The sequence below is a fragment of the Pristis pectinata genome, chromosome 28 (assembly GCF_009764475.1).
Source record: "Pristis pectinata isolate sPriPec2 chromosome 28, sPriPec2.1.pri, whole genome shotgun sequence".
NCBI lineage: Eukaryota > Metazoa > Chordata > Chondrichthyes > Rhinopristiformes > Pristidae > Pristis > Pristis pectinata.
The window spans coordinates 31,033,109-31,053,360 of NC_067432.1; the positions used below are offsets into that span (position 1 = coordinate 31,033,109).

General features: G+C 44.5%; 1 protein-coding gene across 3 annotated transcripts in view; it reads left to right on the forward strand.

Moving 5' to 3' along the window:
- Positions 1-20,252, forward strand: part of LOC127583969 (SHC-transforming protein 1-like) — a 247,755-nt gene that overhangs the window by 185,815 nt on the left and 41,688 nt on the right. For all 3 annotated transcript variants that reach the window (XM_052040440.1, XM_052040438.1, XM_052040441.1), the window contains one exon: positions 15,238-15,291. In XM_052040440.1, the coding sequence (XP_051896400.1) occupies positions 15,238-15,291 (54 nt within the window). The remainder of the gene's footprint in view (positions 1-15,237; positions 15,292-20,252) is intronic.

Consider the following 20,252-nt stretch of genomic DNA (forward strand, 5'->3'; position numbering starts at 1 on the left):
GTACTGTTCTATGGTTCTATGATTCTATGGTACAACTTCTGGCTGCTTTCCCTCCCGCTCAAGAATGCTGTGGACCCAATCAGGGACATCCTGGACCCTAGCACCTGGGAGGCAACATACCTTCCTGGATTCTCGTCACGTCCACAGAACCTCCTGTCTGTTCCCCTGACTATCAAGTCCCCTATCACTACTGCCTTCCTCTTCTCCTCCATTCCCTTCTGAGCAGCAGGACTGGTCCCAGTGCCAGAGACCTCGCTACTGCTGCTTGATCCCAGTAGGTCATCCCCCTCAACAGCATCCAAAGTGGAAAACCTGTTATTGAGGGAAACAGTCTCCGGGGTTCTTTGCACTGTCTGCCTGTTCCCCCTCTCTTTCTCTCCCCGACCCATCTGTCTGTCTCCTGGACCCTAGACGTACCTTCTCTAAGTGGGGTGACTGCCTTTCGATGCACAGCATCTGCATATCTCTCTCCCTCCCTGATGCTCTGCAGTGTTTGAATCTGTGACTCCAGCTCATCAATTCTGAGCCGAAGTTCCTCAAGCCTCATGCATTTACTGCAGATGTGGTCACTGCGCACCACAGCAGGGTCCACTAGATCCCATATTATGCAGCTGCAGCACATCGCCATGCCCTCCATCAGAACTAGTTTTTTTTTCCCTGCCTAGCTGTAGTCTACTTAAAAATTTATAATAATAACAGTAAACCTTATCCTTACTTACCAGCTACTCACCAGCATTGTTGCAGATGGCCTCTGCCTCTTGATGCCGAACAGAATGATAGATAAGTGGATCCCGCCTTGCCTGTTACCACCTAAGCCCATTGAGCCAAAGCCCAATCACTCTGCTACCTCTCACTCCGCTGTCCACTCTGACACTGCCCGCTGGTTATGGCAGTCTTTTTAAACTGCTTGCGCGCTACCCGCTGATGTCACACACCTGCGCAGTCTTGCCCCACGATTCCCAATTAGAGAGATGCACTGATCGTGTAGATAGTCAAAGGCTTTTTCCCAGGACTGAAATAGTGGCAACAAGAGGACACAGGTTTAAGGTGCTGGGGAGTAGATATAGGAGATGTCAGGGGTAAGTTTTTTACTCAGAGAGTGGTGAGTGCGTGGAATGAGCTGCCGGAAACAGTGGTGGAGGCGGATACGATAGGGTCTTTTAAGAGACTTTTGGATAGGTACATAGAGCTGAGAAAAATAGAGGGCTATGGGTAAGCCTGGTAACTTCTAAGGCTGGGACATGTTCAGCACAGCTTTGTGGGCCAAAGGGCCTGTATTGTGCTGTAGGTTTTCTATGTTTCTATATTTCTAACTCCTCATTTACTTTCCCTAGTTCCAAAGTCTTCATGGACAGTGTAAAAGACAATTGAAGAATGCAGTGGGATATAGACCAGTTACAGATATGGGCAGAGAACTGGCAGATGGAATTTAATCTGGGCAGGTGTCAGGTGTTGCAGTTTGGAAGGTCAAATGAAAGGGAAAAATATGCAGTTAATGGTCGGCCCTTTATAGCATTGAGGTACAGAGGGATCTTGGGGTCCAGGTCCATAGTTCATTGAAAGTAACCACACAAGTGGATAAGATGGTAAGGATAGCTTATGGAATGCTTGCTTCATTGGTGGGGGTGTTGAGTATAAGAGTAAGGAAGCCATGCTGCAGCTGTATGAAGTCTTAGTCAGACTGCACTTGGAGTAATGTGTGCAGATCTGGTCACCCCAATACAGGAAGGATGTGGAGCCTGTGGAAAGGGTGCAGAAGAGGTTTACCAGGATGTTGCCTGGATTAGAGGGTATGAATTATATGGACGGGTTAGATAAACTTGGGTTGTTCTCTGTAGAGTGTCAGAGGCTGAAGGGGGACCTGATGGAGGTTTTTAAAATTATGAGAGGCATAGGTAGGGTAGACAGTCAGAATCTGTTCCCCAGGGTAGAAATGTCAAACACCAGAAGACATACTTTTAAGGGTAGAGGGGGAAAGTTTAAAGGTGACATCAGGGGCAATTCTTTTACGCAGAGAGTGGTAGCTGCCTGGAGTGGGTTACCAGGGGTAATGGTGGAAGTGGGCAGTTTGGTGGAGTTCAAGAGGCTTTTAGATGGACACATGAATATGAAGGGAATGGAGGGATATGGATGATACACATGGGAGGACATTTAGTATAAATTGGCATCAAGATTGGCACAACATCGTGGGCCGAATGGCCATCCAGTACTGGACAGTTCTATGTTCTATGTCTTCCTCCACAGTAAAAACAGAGAGAAACGGCTCCACACAAAGATGTCACCTTTGGTCTTTGATGGGCCCTACTCTCTATTTGCTCTTTTCCCCAGTTTTTCCCAGTTACAAAGTCATCATGTTATTCTCCATGGTAAAAACAGAGGAGAGATATTCATTAAAGATCTTGCCTGATTCCTGCGGCTCCATACATTGATGCCCCATTTGGTCTTCAGGGGAGCCCTATTCTCTCTCTAGTTACTCTTTTTCCCTTAATATACTCATAAAATCTCTTTGGATTTTCCTTAATCTTCTCGCCAAAGCTATCTCACGCCCTCTTTACGCCTTCCTGATTTCTTCCTTGAGTACATTCCTGCATCCCCTAAACTCCTCCAAGGATTTGCTGGATCCAGCTGCCAGAACCTGACCCATTCTTCCTTCTTTTCCCTGGCCAGGACCTCAATATCCCTCGTCATCCAGGGTTCCCTTCTCCTGCCAGCCTTGCCCTTCTCTCTAACGGGAACATGCAGACCTTGAGCTCTCACTATCTCACCTTTAAAAGACTCCCATTTTCCTGTGGTTCCTTTGCCCACAAACAACCTACTCCAACCAACCTTTGTAAACTCCTGTCTCATATCATCAAAATTCACCCTGCCCCAATTTAGAACTTGAACCTGTGGACCAGTTCTGTCCCTTTCTGTAACTGGTTTATAATTAACAGAACTATGTTCACTAGTCCCAAAGTGCTCCCCCACTGTCACCTCAGTCACTTGCCCCACCCTATTACCCAAGAGTAGGTCGAGCTTTGCCCTCACCCTCGTAGGACCCTCTATTTCTTGCCCAAGGAAACTTTCCTGAACACACTTAACAAATTCCACCCCATCTAAGCTAAATGTACAGGAAAAATTCACCAGCCTTTTATTCAGCTGATACTAAGATAATAAGACATTCAATATTACATCAAGATCTGATAGCTGATGGAATGTTAACAGAGATTTATTGACGTGCTAAAATTACAAGTGTTGAGAAGGCTGCCTATTGCTTGATATAGTAGCCTGTGGCAATAAAACTGAACCTGATGGATTCCCCACTCCAAACTCCTCTGACTGGCAACATCTTACGTGATGCAAAGTAATCTGAAGGCAGTTTCAATGTAACAAAAGGAACTTGAGATGCTCTGCCAATATGTGAAAGTTGAGGAACTAATTCTTAGATTCGTGCAACAAAATGACAGACATCCTTGAAATAACAAACAATGCAGACTCAGTGAGAACAAATGGGGACAAGCTTCGTGACATCACAAAAGCAGAAAAGCTAAGACAATAAAAAGCTACTTTTAGGGTGCATCTCTTCATTAGGATTGAGAATTGAAAGATAATAAACCATTTCAATTGGGATGCCCAATGAAAAGGCAAAAATACATTCATGGGGATGCCACGTGCTAGTGAGGGTAAGAATACGAGGATGTGGCAGATGCATGTGTTGCTGAAGAGTTGGTCTGGGGGGCAGGGAACCAGATATTTGGACCATTGAGATCTCTTCTGGGACAGAGGTGACCTTACAAGAGTGAGCTGAACTCAAGGGGTCCAATATCCTGGCAGGCAGATTTGCTGGTGCTACTCGGGAGGGTTCAGACTGAATTGGCAGGGGAGGGATCCAAATCAGAAGTGAGGTAGATGGGAGGATGGAAGTTGAGATAGAATTCAATGACAGTAAGGTCAGTAGACAAGGCAGGCAGCAGCATGGCAGGGAGTGAGGAAAGACTGTTGGATTAGATTGCACTTATTTCAATGCAAGATGCCTGGCAGGTGAGGTGGATGAACTCAGGGTGTGGATAACTATGTGGGACTGGGATATTAGAGTCATTGTGGAAACATGGCTAAGGGAGGGACAGGACTAGCAGCTGAATGTTCCAGGGTACAGGTGCTAATGGTGGGATAGAGGCAGAGTAGAGAGAGGAGGGGGAGCTGCATTTCTGGCTGAGGAGAACTGGGCAGGCACAGTAGTGTAGCAGTTGGCATACCGCTATTACAGCGCCAGTGACCTGGGTTCAATTCCAGCCACTGTCTGTAAGGAGTTTGTACATTCTCCCCATGTCTGTGTGGGTTTCCTCTGGGTGCTCCGGTTTCCTCCCACATTCCAAAGACAAATGGGTTAGGAAGTTGTGGGCATGCTATGTTGGTGCTGGAAGTGTGGCGACACTTGCGGGCTGCCCCTGGAACATTCTACGCAAAAAGATGCATTTCACTGTGTGTTTCAATGTACATGTGACTAATAAAGAGATCTTATATCTTTTCTTATCACAGCAGTAGTCTGAGATGTAATTATTGAGGGATCGTGCAGTGAGGCTTCAAGGGTGAAGCTGAGAAATAAGAAGGGGATGATCACATTGTTGGGGTTTTACTGTAGACCCCCAAATAGTCAACGGGAATTAGAAGAACAAAAATGCAGAGAGATTGTGGAGAATTTTAAGAACAATAAGGTTGCAAGAATAATATGGTTGTTATAATAGGGGATTATAGTCTAACATAGTCTAACATAATAGTCTAACATACTGCCATAGGGGTGGAATTGTGAAGTGTGTTCAGGAGAAGTTTCCTCAGGCAATATACAGAGGGTCCTATGAGGGAGAGGGCAAAGCTCGACGTACTCTTAGGTAATAGGACAGGGCAAGTGACTGAGGTGTCAGCGGGAGAGCACTTTGGGAGCAGTAAACATAGTTCAATCATTTTTAAATTATTTATGGAAAGGGACAGATCTGGTCTACAAGTTAAAGTTCTACATTGGAACAAGGCAAATTTTGATGGGATTGAACTGGAACTTGCAAAAGTTGAGTGCAGTAGGTTGTTTGCAGGCAAAGGGATGTCTGGCAAGTGGGAGGGTTTTAAAAGTGAGATATCAAGAGTTCAAGATATGCATGTTCCTGTTAGAGTGAAGGGCAATGCTGGCAGGAGTAGGGAACCCTGGATGATGAGGGATATTGAGGATCTGGTCAGGAAAAAGGAGGCATGGGTCAGGTACTGGCAGCTGGGATCAAGTGAATGCCTGGAGGAGTTTAGGGGATGCAGGAGTGTACTCAAGGAGGAAATCAGGAGGGCACAAAGGGGACATGAGGTGGCTTTGGCAGTGAGATTAAGGAGAATCTAAGAGACTTCATAAGTATATTAAGAGAAAAAGAGTAACTAGAGAGAGAATGGGGCCCCTCAAAGACCAAGGTGGACACCTTTGTGTGGAGCCGCAAGAGATGGGCGAGGTCCTTGATGAATATTTCTCCCCGGTTTTTACCACAGAGAAAGACATGAAGACTTTGGAACTTGAGATAATTAATGGGGAGGTCTTAGGGATAGTCAGCATTACAGTAAAGGAGGTGCTGGACGTCTTAAAACTTATGAAGGTAGATAAATCTCCAGGGCCTGATCAATTATATCCAAGAGCATTGTGGGAAGCTAGAGAAAGAATTGAGGGAGCCCTGGCTGAGATATTTGCATCATCATTAATGATGGGAGAAGTGCCAGAAGACTGGAGGGTGGCTAATTTTGTGCCTTTATTTAAGAAGGGTGGCAAAGAACAAGCTGGGAACTTTAGACCAGTAAGCCCAAATCTGTGGTAGTTAAGTTACTAGAGAGATTCTGAGGGAAAAGATATACAAGTATTTGGAAAGGAGGGTTGATTAGGGAGAGTCAGCATGGCATTGTGCATGGGAGTTCAGGAAAGAATAGGACAGGTCCACAGGTTAGGGCCCTAAACTTGAGCAGAGCTAATTTGGGGGGAATTAGGCAGGATCTGGCAGAGATTTGTTGGGTGAGCCTGTGTGAAGGGAAAGGAATGAATGGCAAGTGGGAGACTTTTAACAATGTGATACCAAGAGTCTCTGGGCAGCATACTCCTGTTATGGTGAAGGGTAAACCAGGCAAATTTAGGGAACCCTGGCTGATGAGAGATATTGAGGCTCTGGTCAAGATAAATCAAGAAGCACACATTGGGTTTAGGAGGTCAGGGATGAGTGAATCCCTTCATGACTATAGAAAGAATAAGAATACACTTAAGAGGGAAACCAGAAGGACAAAGAGCGGGTATGAGATGGACCTGGCAAGTAAGGTTAATGAAAATCCCAAGAGGTTCAAGAGATATATTAAGAGTAAAAGGGTGGCCAGGGAGAGAGTAGGTCCCCTTAGAGATCAGCAGGGCCACCTATGTTTCAAGCCAGAGGAGATGGGTGGGATTTTTAATGAATATTTCTCCTCAGTGTTTACTGAGTTTGCTCTAGAGATAAGGGGAACAAGTGGCAATGTTTTTGAGAACATTCATATTACCAGGGAGGAGGTATTTGCAACTTTACAGTACATTAAGGTGGATACATCCCCAAGGCCTGACCAAGTGCATCCTTGGACATTATGAGAGGGCAGAGAAGAAATTGCAGAGGACCTTGCAGAGATATTTGCTTCATCATTAGGCACTGGTGAAGTTCCTGAAGACTGGAAGGTGGCTAATATTGTTCTGTTGTTTAAGAAGGGTAGCAAGGACAAGCGAGGAAACTACAGGTCAGTCAGTCTGACATCAGTGGTGGGGAAGTTACTGGAGGGAATTCTGAGGGACAGGATCTACCAGCATTTGGATATAGAGTCTGATTAGGAGGAGTCAGCGTGGCTTTGTGTGTGGGACGTCATGTTTAATGAATCTTTTAGAGTTTTTGAAGAGGTAACCAAAAGGGTAGATGAGGGTAGGGCAGTGGATGTTGCCTATTTGGACTTTAGCAAGACCTTCGACAAGGTCCCACATGGCAGGCTGGTCTGGAAGGTTGGGTCCATGGAATCAAGGGAGAGCCAGTTGGGTGGATTCAAAATTGGCTCAGAGGTAGGAAGCAGAGGGTGGTGGTTGAAGGTTGTTTCTTGGAATGGAGGCTGGTGGCTAGTGGTGTGCCGCAGGGGTCGGTGTTGGGACCCTTGTTATTCGTTATTTAAATGATTTAAATAAATAATTTGGATAAATTTAAACAAAATAAATAAATAAATAAATATTTTGGATGTGAATGCACAAAGCTTGATCAGCAAATTTGCGGATGACACAAAATTCGGAGGTGTTGATAGTGAAGAAGGTTATCGTAGATTGTAGGGAGATCTTGATCAGTTAGGGAAGTGGGCCGAGGAGTGGCAAAAGGATTTCATAGAACATAGAACATAGAAAACCTACAGCACATTTTGGAAGGACAAATCAAGGTAGGACATACACAGTAAATGGCAGGGCACTGAGGAGTGCGGAGGAACAAAGGGATCTGGGAGTTCAGATACATAATTTCCTGAAAGTGGCGTCACAGGTAGACAGGGTTGTAAAGAAGGCTTTTGGCATCCTGGCATTCTTAAATCAAAGTATTGAGTTGGGATGTTATGGTGAGGTTGTATAAGACATTGGTGAGGCCAAACTTGGAGTATTGTGTGCAGTTCTAGTCACCTAACTACAGGTAGGATATTTGTAAGATTGAAAGAGTGCAGAGGAGATTTACTAGAATGTTGCCAGGTCTTCAGGAGTTGAGTTACAGGGAAAGATTGAACAGGTTAGGACTTTATTCCTTGGAGCGCAGAAGAATGAGGGGAGATTTGATAGAGGTTTACAAAATGATGAGGGGTATAGACAGAGTTAATGCGAGTAGGCTCTTTCCACCTAGATTAGGAGAGATAAGTACGAGAGGACATGGCTTTAGGGTGAAAGGGGAAAGGTTTAGAGAGAACATTAGGGGGAACTTCTTCACTCAAAGAGTGGTGGGAATATGGAACGGACTGCCATCTGATGTGGTAAATGCTGGCTCACTCTTGAGTTTTAAGAATAAATTGGATAGCAACATAGACGGGAGAGGTCTGGAGGGTTATGGACTGGGTGCAGGTAAATGGGACTAGCGGAATAACGTTTCAGACCAGACTAGAAGGGCCGAATGGCCTGTTTTCTGTGCTGTAGTGTTCTATGGTTCTATGGTTCTACAACTCAGACCCTTCGGCCCACAAAGTTGTGCTGAACATATCCCTACCTTAGAAATTACTAGGCTTACCCATAGCCCTCTATTTTTCTCAGCTCATTGTACCTATCCAGAAGTCTCTTAAAAGACCCTATCATATCCACCTCCACCACCATTGCCGGCAGCCCATTCCACGCACTCACCACTCTCTGAGTAAGAAACTTACCCCTTGCATCTCCTCTGTACCTACTCCCCAGCACTTTAAATCTGTGTCTTCCTGTGGCAACCATTTCAGCCCTGGAAAAAAGCCTCTGACTATCCACATGATCAAGGCCTCTCATCATCTTATACACCTCTATCAGGTCCCCCCTCATCCTCCGTCACTCCAAGGAGAAAAGGCCGAGTTCCCTCAACCTGTTTTCATAAGGCATGCTCCCCAATCCAGGCAGCATCCTTGTAAATCTCCCCTGCACCCTTTCTATGGCTTCCACATCTTTCCTGTAGTGAGGTGACCAGAAATGAGCACAATACTCCAAGTGGGGTCTGACCAGGGTCCTATATAGCTGCAACATTACCTCTCGGCTCCTAAATTCAATTCCACGATTGATGAAGGACAATACACTGTATGCCTTCTTAGCCACAGAGTCAACCTGTGCAGCTGCTTTGAGCATCCTATGGACTTCAACCTCAAAATCCCTCTGATCCTCCACACTGCCAAGAGTCTTACCAGTAATACTAGATTCTGCCATCATATTTGACCTACCAAAATGAACCACTTCACACTTATCTGGTTGAACTCCATCTGCAACTTCTCAGCCCAGTTTTGCATCCTATCTATGTCCTGCTGTAACCTCTGACAGCCCTCCATACTATCCACAACACCTCCAACCTTTGTGTCATCAGCAAACTTACTAATCCATCCCTCCACTTCCTCACTCAGGTCATTTATAAAAAAAATCACGGAGTAAGGGTCCCAGAACAGATCCCTGAGGTACACCACTGGTCACCGACCTCCATGCAGAATATCACCCATCAACAACCACACTTTGCATTCTGTGGGCAAGCCAGTTCTGGATCCACAGAACGACGTCCCCTTGGATCCCGTGCCTCCTTACTTTCTCAATAAGCTTTGCATGGGGTGCCTTATCAAATGCCTTGCTGAAATCCATATACACTACATCTACTGCTCTCCCTTCATCAATGTGTTTCGTCACATCCTCAAAAAATTCAATCAGGCTCGTAAGGCAGGACCTGCCCTTCACAAAGCCATGTTGACTATTCCTAATCATATTATACCTCTCCAAATGTTCATAAATCCTGCCTCTCAGGATCTTCTCCATCAACTTACTAACCAGTTCAGTTTTAAATTTGAGAAGGAGAGGCTGATAGCAGGTGTATCGATATTTCAGTGGAACAAAAGAAATTACAGTGGCATGAGAGAGGAACTGGCCCAAACTGATTGCAAGAGCAAGCTAGCTGGAGGGATGGCAGAGCAGAAATGGATAAAATTTCTGCAAGAAATAAGGAAAATGCAGGACAGATATATTCCAAGAAAAAAAGGTGTTGAATGGAAAAAAGGCACAAATGTGGATAACAAGAGAGGTTCAGGCTAAAATAAGAGAAAAAGGGAGGGCATACAAGGAAGCAAGAATTCGTGGGAAAACAGAAGACTGGGAAACTTTTAAAAACCTGCAGAAAGAAACTGAGAAGGTCATTAGGAAAGAAAAGATGAATTATGAAAGGAAGTTGGCAGATAACATTCAAAAGGATACTAAGAGTTTTTTTAAATACATGAAGAGTAAAATAGAGACACGGGTTGATATAGGACCAATCGAAAACGGTGTGGGGGAAATTATAATGGATGATAAAGAGATGGCAGAGGAACTATATGAGTATTTTGCATCGGTCTTCACTGTAGAAGACATCAGCAATATACCAGATAATCAGGGGTCTTAAGGGATGGAATTGAGTTCAGTTAAGATTACTAGAGAGAAGGTGCTAGGAAAGTTAAATGGACTAAAGACAGATAAGTCTCCCGGACTGTACAAGGTGCATCCCTGTGTTCTGAAGGAGGTGGCTTTAGAGATTGCGGAAGCATTGGTGATAATTTTCCAGGAATCGATTGACTCCGGCATGGTCCCAGAGGACTGGATGTAGTTCCGCTGTATAAGAAAGGTGGGAGGCAGCATAAAGGAAATTACAGACCTATTAGTCTGACATTGGTGGTGGGAAAGTTATTGGAATCGATCCTCAAGGACGAGGTTATGAAATACCTAGAGGTGCAAGGCAAGATAGGTCCAAAACGGTTTCGTGAAAGGAAGATCCTGCCTGACCAACCTATTGGAGTTTTTTGAGGAAATCTCAGGTAGGGTGGATAAGGGAGAGGCGGTAGATGTTGTCTATTTAGACTTTCAAAAGGCATTCGACAAGGTGCCGCACAAGAGACTGATTAATAGGATGAGAGGTCATGGAATTACAGGTAGGATATTGGAATGGGTGGAGCATTGGCTGGTAGGCAGAAAGCAAAGGGTGGGAATAAAAGGATCCTGTTCTGGTTGGCTACCGGTTACCAGTGGTGTTCCGCAGGGTTCGGTGTTGGGGCCACTTCTTTTTGCTTTGTACATTAATGATTTGGATGATGGACTAAATGGTTACGTGGCTCAGTTTGCAGACGACACCAAGACAGGTGGAGGAGCAGAGAGTATTGAAGAAACAGGAAGGTTGCAGAGGGACCTAGATAGTTTAGGAGAATGGGCAAGGAAATGGCAGATGAGATTCAATGTTGAGAAATGTGCAGTTGTACACTTTGGAAACAGAAATAAACGGGTAGATTATTATCTAGAAGGGGAGAAAATTCAAAGTACAGAAGTACAAAGGGACTTGGGGGTGCTCGTGCAGGGTACCCTAAAGGTTAACCACCAGGTCGGATCGGCGGTAAGGAGACCAAATGCTATGTTGGCATTCATTTCGAGAGGTATAGTGTATAAAAGAAGGGAAGTGTTGATGAGGCTCTACGGGGCACTGGTGAGGCCTCATTTGGAATACTGTGTGCAGTTTTGGGCCCACTATCTTAGGAAGGAGGAGATTTACGAGGATGATTCCGGGAATGAAAGGGCTTACATATGATGAGCATTTGTCGGCCCTTGGACTGTACTCACTGGAGTACAGGAGAATGAGAGGGGACCTCATAGAAACATTTAGAATGTTGAAAGGACTGGACAAAGTATATGTGACTAAGCTGTTTTCCTTGGTGGGTGAGTCCAGGACCTGAGGGCACAATCTTAGAATTAGAGGGTACCAGTTTAAAACAGAGATGAGGAGAAATTTCTTTAGCCCGAGGGTGGTGAATTTGTGGAACTCCTTGCCACGTACAGCAATGGAGGCCCGATCATTGGAGGTGTTTAAGGAGGAGATAGATAGGTATCTAATTAGTCAAGGTATCAAGGGATATGGGGATAAGGCCTGTAATTGGAGCTAGAAAGGAATAGTGTGTTGTTTTTTTTTCTTTTTTTTTCTTTTTTCTTTTCTCTTCTTTTTCTTTAGCACATGGGGCAGACTCGATGGGCCGAATGGCCTATTTCTGCTCCCCTGTCTTTTGATCTTGTGATCTTGTGAACCACTGACATAAGACTCACTAGTCTATAATTTCTTGGGCTATCTCTACTCCCTTTCTTGAATAAAGGAACAACATCCGCAACCCTCCAATCCTCCGGAACCTCTCCCGTCTCCATTGATAATGCAAAGGTCATCGTCAGAGGGTCTGCAATCTCCTCCCTTGCCTCCCTCGCCTGGGGTACATCTCATCCGGTCCCAGCGATTTATCCAACTTGATGTTTTCCAAAAGCTCCAGCACCTCCTCTTTCTTAATATCTACATGCTCAAGCTTTTCAGCCTGCTGCAAGTCATTACGACAATCACCAAGATCCTTTTCCATAGTAAATACTGAAGTATTCATTAAGTAGCTCTGCTATTTCTTCCGGATTCATACACACTTTCCCATTGTTACACTTGATAGGTCCTATTCTTTCACGTCTTTTCCTCTTGCTCTTCACATACTTGTAGAATGCCTTGGGATTTTCCTTAATCCTGCCCGCCAAGGCCTTCTCATAGCCTCTTCTGGCTCTCCTAATTTCCTTCTTAAGTTCCTTCCTGCTAGCCTTATACTCTTCCAGATCTCTAACGTTACCTAGATCTCTGAACCTTTTGTAAGCATTTCTTTTCTTCTCGACTAGATTTATTACGGCCTTTGTACACTATGGTTCCTGTACCCTATCATAACCTCCGTGTCTCATTGGAACATACCTAGGCAGAACTCCACACAAATATCCCCAGAACATTTGCCACATTTCTTCCATACTTTTCCCTGAGAACATCTGTTCCCAATTTAAGCTTCCAATTTCTTGCCTGAGAGCCTCATAATTCCCCTTACTCCCCTTTCTAGCCTGTCTGTTCCTATCTCTGTCCAATGCTATTGTAAAGGAGATAGAATTATGATCACTATCTCCAAAATGCTCTCCCACTGAGAGATCTGACATCTGACCAGGTTCATTTCCCAATACCAGATCAAGTACAGTCTCTCCTCTTGTAGGCTTATCTACATATTGTGTCAAGAAACATTCTTGAACACACCTAACAAACTCCACCCCATCTAAACCCCTTGCTCTAGGGAGATGCCAATTGATATTTGGGAAATTAAAATGTCCCATCACGACAACTCTGTTATTATCGCACCTTTCCAGAATCTGTTTCCCTATCTGCTCCTCAATATCCCTGTTACTACTGGGCCACTTATAAAAAACACCCCTTCCTGTTCCTAACCTCCACCCACAGAGACTCCGTAGACAGTCCTTCCATGATGTCCACCTTTTCTGCAGCCGTGACACTATCTCTGATCAACAGTTTCACTCCCCCACCCCTTTTGCCTCCCTCCCTGTCCTTTCTGAAACATCTAAAACCCGGCACTTGAAGTAACCATTCCTGTCCCTGAGCCATCCAAGTCTCTGTAATGGCCACCACATCATAGCTCCAAGTACTAATACAGATAAGTGTGAGGTGATGCATTTTGGAAAGTCAAACCAGCATAGGACTTATACTATGAATGGTAGGGCACGAGGGAGTGTAATGGAACAGAGGGAGCGAGGAGTTGAAGTGCATGGTTCTTTGAAAGTGGCATCACAGTTAGACAGGGTGGTGAAGAAGGCGTTTAGCACGCTGGCTTCATCAGTCAGGGCGTTGAGTGCAGGAGTTGGGACATTATGTTGCAGTTGTATAAGTCTTTGATGAGGCCGCACTTGGAGTAGTAGGTACATTTTTGGTCACCCTGTTATAGGAAAGACGTGGTTAAACTGGAAAGAGTGCAGAAAAGATTTACAAGGATGTTGCCAGGGCTCAAGAGCCTGAGTTATAGGGAGAGGTTGGGCAGGCTGGGTCTTTATTCCTTGGAACGTAGGAGAATGAGCGTCGACCTTATAGAAATGTTTAAAATTATGTGAGGCATAGATAAGGTGGATGGTAATAGGGGGCATAAGTTTAGGGTGAGAGGGGAAAGATTTAAAATGGACCTGAGGGGCAACTTCTTCGCACAGAGAGTGGTGAGTATATGGAACGAGCTGCCAGAGGAAGTGGGTGAGGCAGGTACAATAGTATCATTTAAAAAGCACTTGGATAGGTGGATAGAGGGGCGGGGCTTAGAGGGATATGGGCCGAATGCAGGAAATTGGGACGAGCTGGGTGGGCACCGTGGTCGGCATGGGGGAGTTGCACGAGAATTAAGAAAACATTGCCATACATCACACATCTGTATTCTACAGATAATTACGTCATCTCCTTACCCAAAAACAAGGTTTTATACTGCAATTCTATATTTCAAGGGTAAATGACAGTAAAAGGGTAAAATACAGTAAAAATAACTCAAATGAGTGACCGTCACAAGAGGTGGCAAATATTCATAGAGGAAATCACTGTGAATCAGCTACAACTGCACCACTGTTGTGTATAAATGTAAATAAACTAAAAATGTCTTTTTGCACTTATGTTTGCATAACACTTGAAATAAAATTCACTGTCTAGTTTTCTAAAAACAACACAATCTTATATCGGCTGTGCATAGATCTTTACAAATGGCCCAGCCTGGGCTCAGCTACCACTTAAAATCAAAGTCACATAATTCTCAGTGTCAATGTTTTGGATGCTGTGATGGCATTTCATTAGATTAAACCAAACTTTTGTGAGTCAAAGTTGAAGGTCAAGGGGATTTAGACTTGCTTTCAAACTTACTTTATTGAAAACAAAATACGAAATGTTGAAAATTGTTCCGGGAATTCCTGATGCATAAATAGCAAAAATGCTAGAACTTACTGTAACAGCTAGATTCAATCACAAGGAGGAAATTCATGGTAGATGACCAAATGGACAGAAAATGTTACCTTTGCCACTGAAAATATATTAAAATAACAGAAGTATATCATGATTTTTTTAAGATCAGGAAAGACCAGAGGTAAAGGTGGGATGGTAGGAAACTTACAGAAAAATGAAGAAAATAACCAATAGGTACAGTTATTTGAAGACGAAAAAGCTTGCAACACGGTCCTGAAAAGAGAACACAGACTGCAGGATGTCACCTCAGGCAAGGGCATCATACCCAGACTCAATGAATTCTGATATAAGGTACCGGCAACCCGGTTTCTCTCTCCTGAACCCTTCCCAATGACCCCAGCTGAATGGAAGAAAGATAAATCTGAAATCAAATCTCTGCTCCTGAAATATGTCAGGGTTACAACTTCCTCATTATCCAACCTCATTCCTCCTCAAGAATGATAATGGTAATTTTTAAATTGTTATTAGTTTCTTAGTCTTTCATTTTCTAATTTCCTGCCATTGTTATTGATGGAAAATGAAACTCCAGGTGCTCAGTACCACAGTTACTGATATACCCACAGCCCAACAATAGAATGAAAACCTTTACTCAGTCTTACTCCATTTTGAATGTATATGTTAGATTTGGTGTCGACCTGAAACTAGAAACATTTCAGATTTCAGAACTCCAACTGGAAGTTAACAAGTGCTCTTTGTTTTACAGTTCATTGCCAACCACCACATGCAGTCGGTTTCTTTTGCCTCTGGAGGAGATCCAGTGAGTGCATCAGCTTGTTTCAGATTGTTTCATTGCATAGCTGAAGGAGCTGGGCACCATGGGTAGTAGAAACTTTTCTAATAAAAATGAACAGATATATTTTGTACAAATTCATTGGAAATGGGTTTGCCATTTGATGGATTCCAGATGCATGTTGCTATCCTTTCTCACTTGCCTGCTCTCCGCTGTGTATGAAGGGCAAGGAATAGCAAACCTGTGATGGAACCACTGTCACATCTGTTATTGCAAATGAACTACAGCCAGAAACAAGCGATTGAAATACAAGTATAAACTTCTGAACTTCTAATTCTTAACAGTGTTTATAACTGGACTCCTGTGATTTAACTTGTATGAAATTGTTTCAAAAGACTTTAATAAAAGCTTGATAGCTGGCAGTTATCAAGTACAGCTAATTTGAAAGAAAAGCAGTTTGGTTCTGGTGCTTGAGAATATAGAGAAGATGTGGAAAAATGTGGATTATGTTGGTGGTCTGCAATTTTGCTCCGCTATCAATAAATTGGAAATACATCCATTCACAAAAAAACACAGCACTAGAAATTCCACTAAATAATGCAACATTTTTATTCTTTCATCAAAACCACTTTTTGAAACCCTGTTGGGAGGGGACTTGGTGTGCTGGGAGCACATGGATGTTTTGATGTGGATCCTCTATGCAAATGATGTGCATATCTGAGGAGGTTGCTCGACATATGTAGTGTTGCCAAACACATACAGTACTATGTCCACACTAACATCACTTGCACAAAATTCTTCATGGGCTTTGAACATTGAAGTAAGTCTTAACCAGAGAGTTGAAGCCTGCTCTGGTGATCCCAAGAAGATGAGGCAGCTCCATCTTCCTCCTCATTGGATGCTTCCTTTGGCTCCCTCCCCCACTTGTAGGTTTCGCTTCTCCACATACGATGGCAATGATATGAAGTTTTAGTCCTTGAGAACAGAGCCACTAAAAAAAAATCAATGAACGTGTATACAAAAAAACACAGGTTCACAAAAGATATTACCCCACTCTTTGGTGTTCTAGGACCCTGAATTGAGGAGGCCAGGACTTCCTTCCTTATCAACATTACCTGATGGTCCAGGACTTGAACCCAAATGACAGGACTCACACAATTACTTCCTGTAAGCTTTTGGAGAACATCGATCTATGGAGAAGTACTCTCCACTTACATTATCCAAATTTGCAGCATCTGACCTCTTGTGTTCACTGAGAGTATTTTAATGCTCCTGTTCCCAAGGACAGAAGTAACACATGATTGGTGCAACATTTGGAAGCTGCAGATGGTTGCAAGATTTTCTCTTGATTCACTGATTTGTATACTCTTCAGAACATCAAGTGGACATCCTGGACATCAAGTGGACTGACAGAGTCACCAACAACGAGGTCCTGACCCGCGCTCAGATACCCAGCCTCTTCACCCTGCTTCAACAATGTCGTCTCTGTTGGCTGGGCCACGTACATCGCATGCCAGATGAGAGGATCCCGAAAGACCTGCTGTATGGGGAGTTGGCCTCTGGCAAGAGAGCGCAAGGACAGCCCCATCTTCGCTTCAAAGATGTCTGTAAAAGAGATATGAAGTCACTGAACATGAATGTCAAGAGGTGGGAAGAAATTGCAAGCGACCGCTCTCGCTGGAGGCTGGAACATTACAGAGGTCTGAAACGAGGAGAAGAGAAGCTGAGGTGAGCTGCTGAAGAAAAGCGCCCTCGCAGGAAAAACAGCACCAAAGCAACACAGGAGGACAGCGCCTTCAAGTGCAGTCACTGCGGCCGAGACTGTCACTCACGTGTAGGCCTCTACAGTCACAACAGACACTGCTCTACCACTACCAACTGAAGCAAGACTCTCCATGCGCAGATCCATGGTCTCGCGAGACTAACGAATGCCACTAAGGCCATTGCATTGGCCGGCTGTCCTCTCAGCTCATGACAATAATTGAAAAGTAAAAGGCTGCAGATGATGAAAACCTGAGATAATGCATAAGGACTGGGGATACTCAGAGACATCATTTCAGACGTGAAGTGTTCCTTCTAGTTCTCTCTCCACAGATGCTGCTCGACATCAGAGTATCCCCAGCTTTTTGTTTTGCTTTTAATACACTGTGACAATGTTGATGATATGATGCTTTTCTGATTGGTAGCCTGTAACCAAGGGATTGGTGCTGGGACCCCTGTTGTTCGTGATGTATACTAACAACTTAGATATACATTGAGGAGGTGTGATTAGTAAGCATAAGGATGACTTGAGAATAGGTGATGTTGTGGATAGCAAAGAAGCTTGTCCAAGGCTACAGCAGGAGATGGATCATAGAGTCAGAGAGTAATACAGCAGGAAAACAGGCCCTTCGGCCCAACCGGTCCATACCGACCACTGCATCCTCCCTGCTAGCCCCAGTTGCCCACATTCAGCCCATAACCCTCCAAGCCCCTCCCCTCCATGTACCTATCCAAATGCCTCTTAAAATGTTGCAATTATACTTGCCTTGACCACCTCCTCTGGCAGCTCGTACCAGGTACTCACCACCCTCTGGGTAAAGAAGTTACCTCTCAGGTCTTTTAAATCTCTCCCCTCTTAGCTTGTATCTGCGCCCTCCAGTTTTGGACTCCCCAACCCTGGAGAAAAGACTATGACCGTCCACCTTATCCATTCCCTTCATGATTTTATAAACTTCTGTGAGGTCACCCCTCATTCTCCTACCCTCCAAGAAATAAAGGTCCAGCATGGCCAACCTCTCCCTATGACTCAGGCCCTCTAGTCTAGGCACTCTCTCCAGCTTGAGGATGTCTTTCAGATAACAGGGTGACAAAAACTGTACACAATACTCCAATTGTGGCCTCACCAATGACTTGCATAACTGCAACTTAATGTCCCTGCTCCTAAACTTGATGCCCTGACTGATGAAGACCAGTGTGTTAAACGCCTTCTTCACCATCCTGTCTACTTGTGTAGTCGCTTTCAGTGAACTGTACACTTGTGCTCCCTGGTCCCTCTGTTCCATAACACTCATCAGTGCCCTGTCATTCACTGTACAAGTCCTACCCTGGTTTGACTGTCCAAGTTGCATCACCACATACTTATCTCAGTTGAAATCCATTTGCCATTTCTCAGCCAATCTCCCTGACTGATCGCGATCTCTTCGTAATTCATTGTAACCTGCTTCACTATCAACGAGACCCCCTAATTTAGTATTGTCAGCAAACTTGCTAATCGTGCCACGTACATTCATATCCAAATCATTTACATACATAATAAATAAGAGGTCCCAACACTGACCCCTGGGGCACCCCACTAGTCACAGGCCTCCAGTCAGAGAATCGACCTTCAACTATCGTCCTCTGCTTCCTATCATCGAGCCAATTCTGAATCCACCTCGCCAGCTCCCCCTGAATCCCATGGACCTAACCTTCCAGATCAGCTGGCCACGTGGGACCTTGTCAAAGGCCTTACCAAAGTCCATATAGACAACATCCACTGCCCTACCTTCATCCATCCCCTTAGTTACCTCTTTGAAAATCTCTAAAAGACTCATCAGACATGACCTCCCACACACAAAACCGTACTGACTATTCCTGATCAGGCATTGACCATCCAAGTGATGGTAGATCTTGTCCCTCAGAATTCCCTCCGGTTACTTCCCTACAACTGAAGTCAGGCTCACCGGCCTGTTGTTTCCTGGCCTGTCCTTGCCACCCTTCTTCAACAATGGAACAACATTAGCCACCCTCCGGTCTCCTGGAACTTCCCCCATTGGTTAACACAAAGCAAATATCTCTACAAGGGCCTCCGTGATTTCTTCCCTGGTCTCCCATAAGTTCTGGGGGTGCACTTGGTCAGGCCCTGGGGATTTGCCCACCGTAATGCACTTCTAGGCTTCAAATACCTCATAATATCCATATGATCCAAGACCTCACCACTTATTACCCACATTTCTTTGTCACCCATGATATTCTCCTCAGTAAACACCAAGGAGAAATAGACATTAAAAATCTCAGCCATCTCCTGCGGCTTCACACTTAGGCAGCCCTGATGGTCTTTAAGATGACTTAGTCTCTCCTTAGTCACCCTTTTACTGTTAATGTAACTGAAGAACCTCTTGGGATTATCTTGAACCCTGCCTGCCAAATCCATCTCATACCCTCTTTTTGCCCTCCTAATTTCATTCTTAAACCTGGTCTTAAACTTTTTATATTCGTCGAGGGATTCATTCGTACCCAGCTGCCTAAATGTGATGTAGGCTTCCTTCTTTTTCCTGACCAGCACCTCGGTATCTCTCGTCAGCCAGGGTTCGCTGAACTTGGTATGTCTACCCTTCACCCTATCAGGAACATGCTGCCCCTGGACACTCGCTGTGACCCTTTTAAAAGCGTCCCACTTGCCAACTGTTCCTTTGCCTTTAAATAGAGTCACCCAGTCGACCCCAGCAAGATCCTGCCCAATGTCCTCAGAGTTGGCCCTGCTTCCAGTTCAGGACTTTAACCTGTGGACCTGTTCTATCTTTTTCCATATGTATTTTAAAACTAATAGAATTGTGGTCACTGGACCCAAAGTGCTCCCCAACTGTTACCTCAGTTACTTAGCCCATCTCGTTCCCCAGGAGGAGGTCCAGTATTGCTCCTTCTCCAGTAAGTTCCTCCAGATCTTGTGTGAAGAAAACGTCTTGGACACATCGCACAAATTCCACCCCATCCAGGCCCTTTGCACTCTGCTCAGTCAATACAAGGAAAATTAAAATCTCCCACTTGCATGTCCCTACTGTTCTCACAACTACATGCAACTTCTCGACACATCGGCTCCTCAGGTTCTCGCTGACTATTGGGGGAGTCTACAATATCACCCTAACAAGGTGACCATCCCTTTCTTATTTCTAAGTTCTACCCAAATGGCCTTGTTAGATGATCCCTCAAGAATCTCCTCTCTAAGCACTGCTGTCATGTCCTCCTTT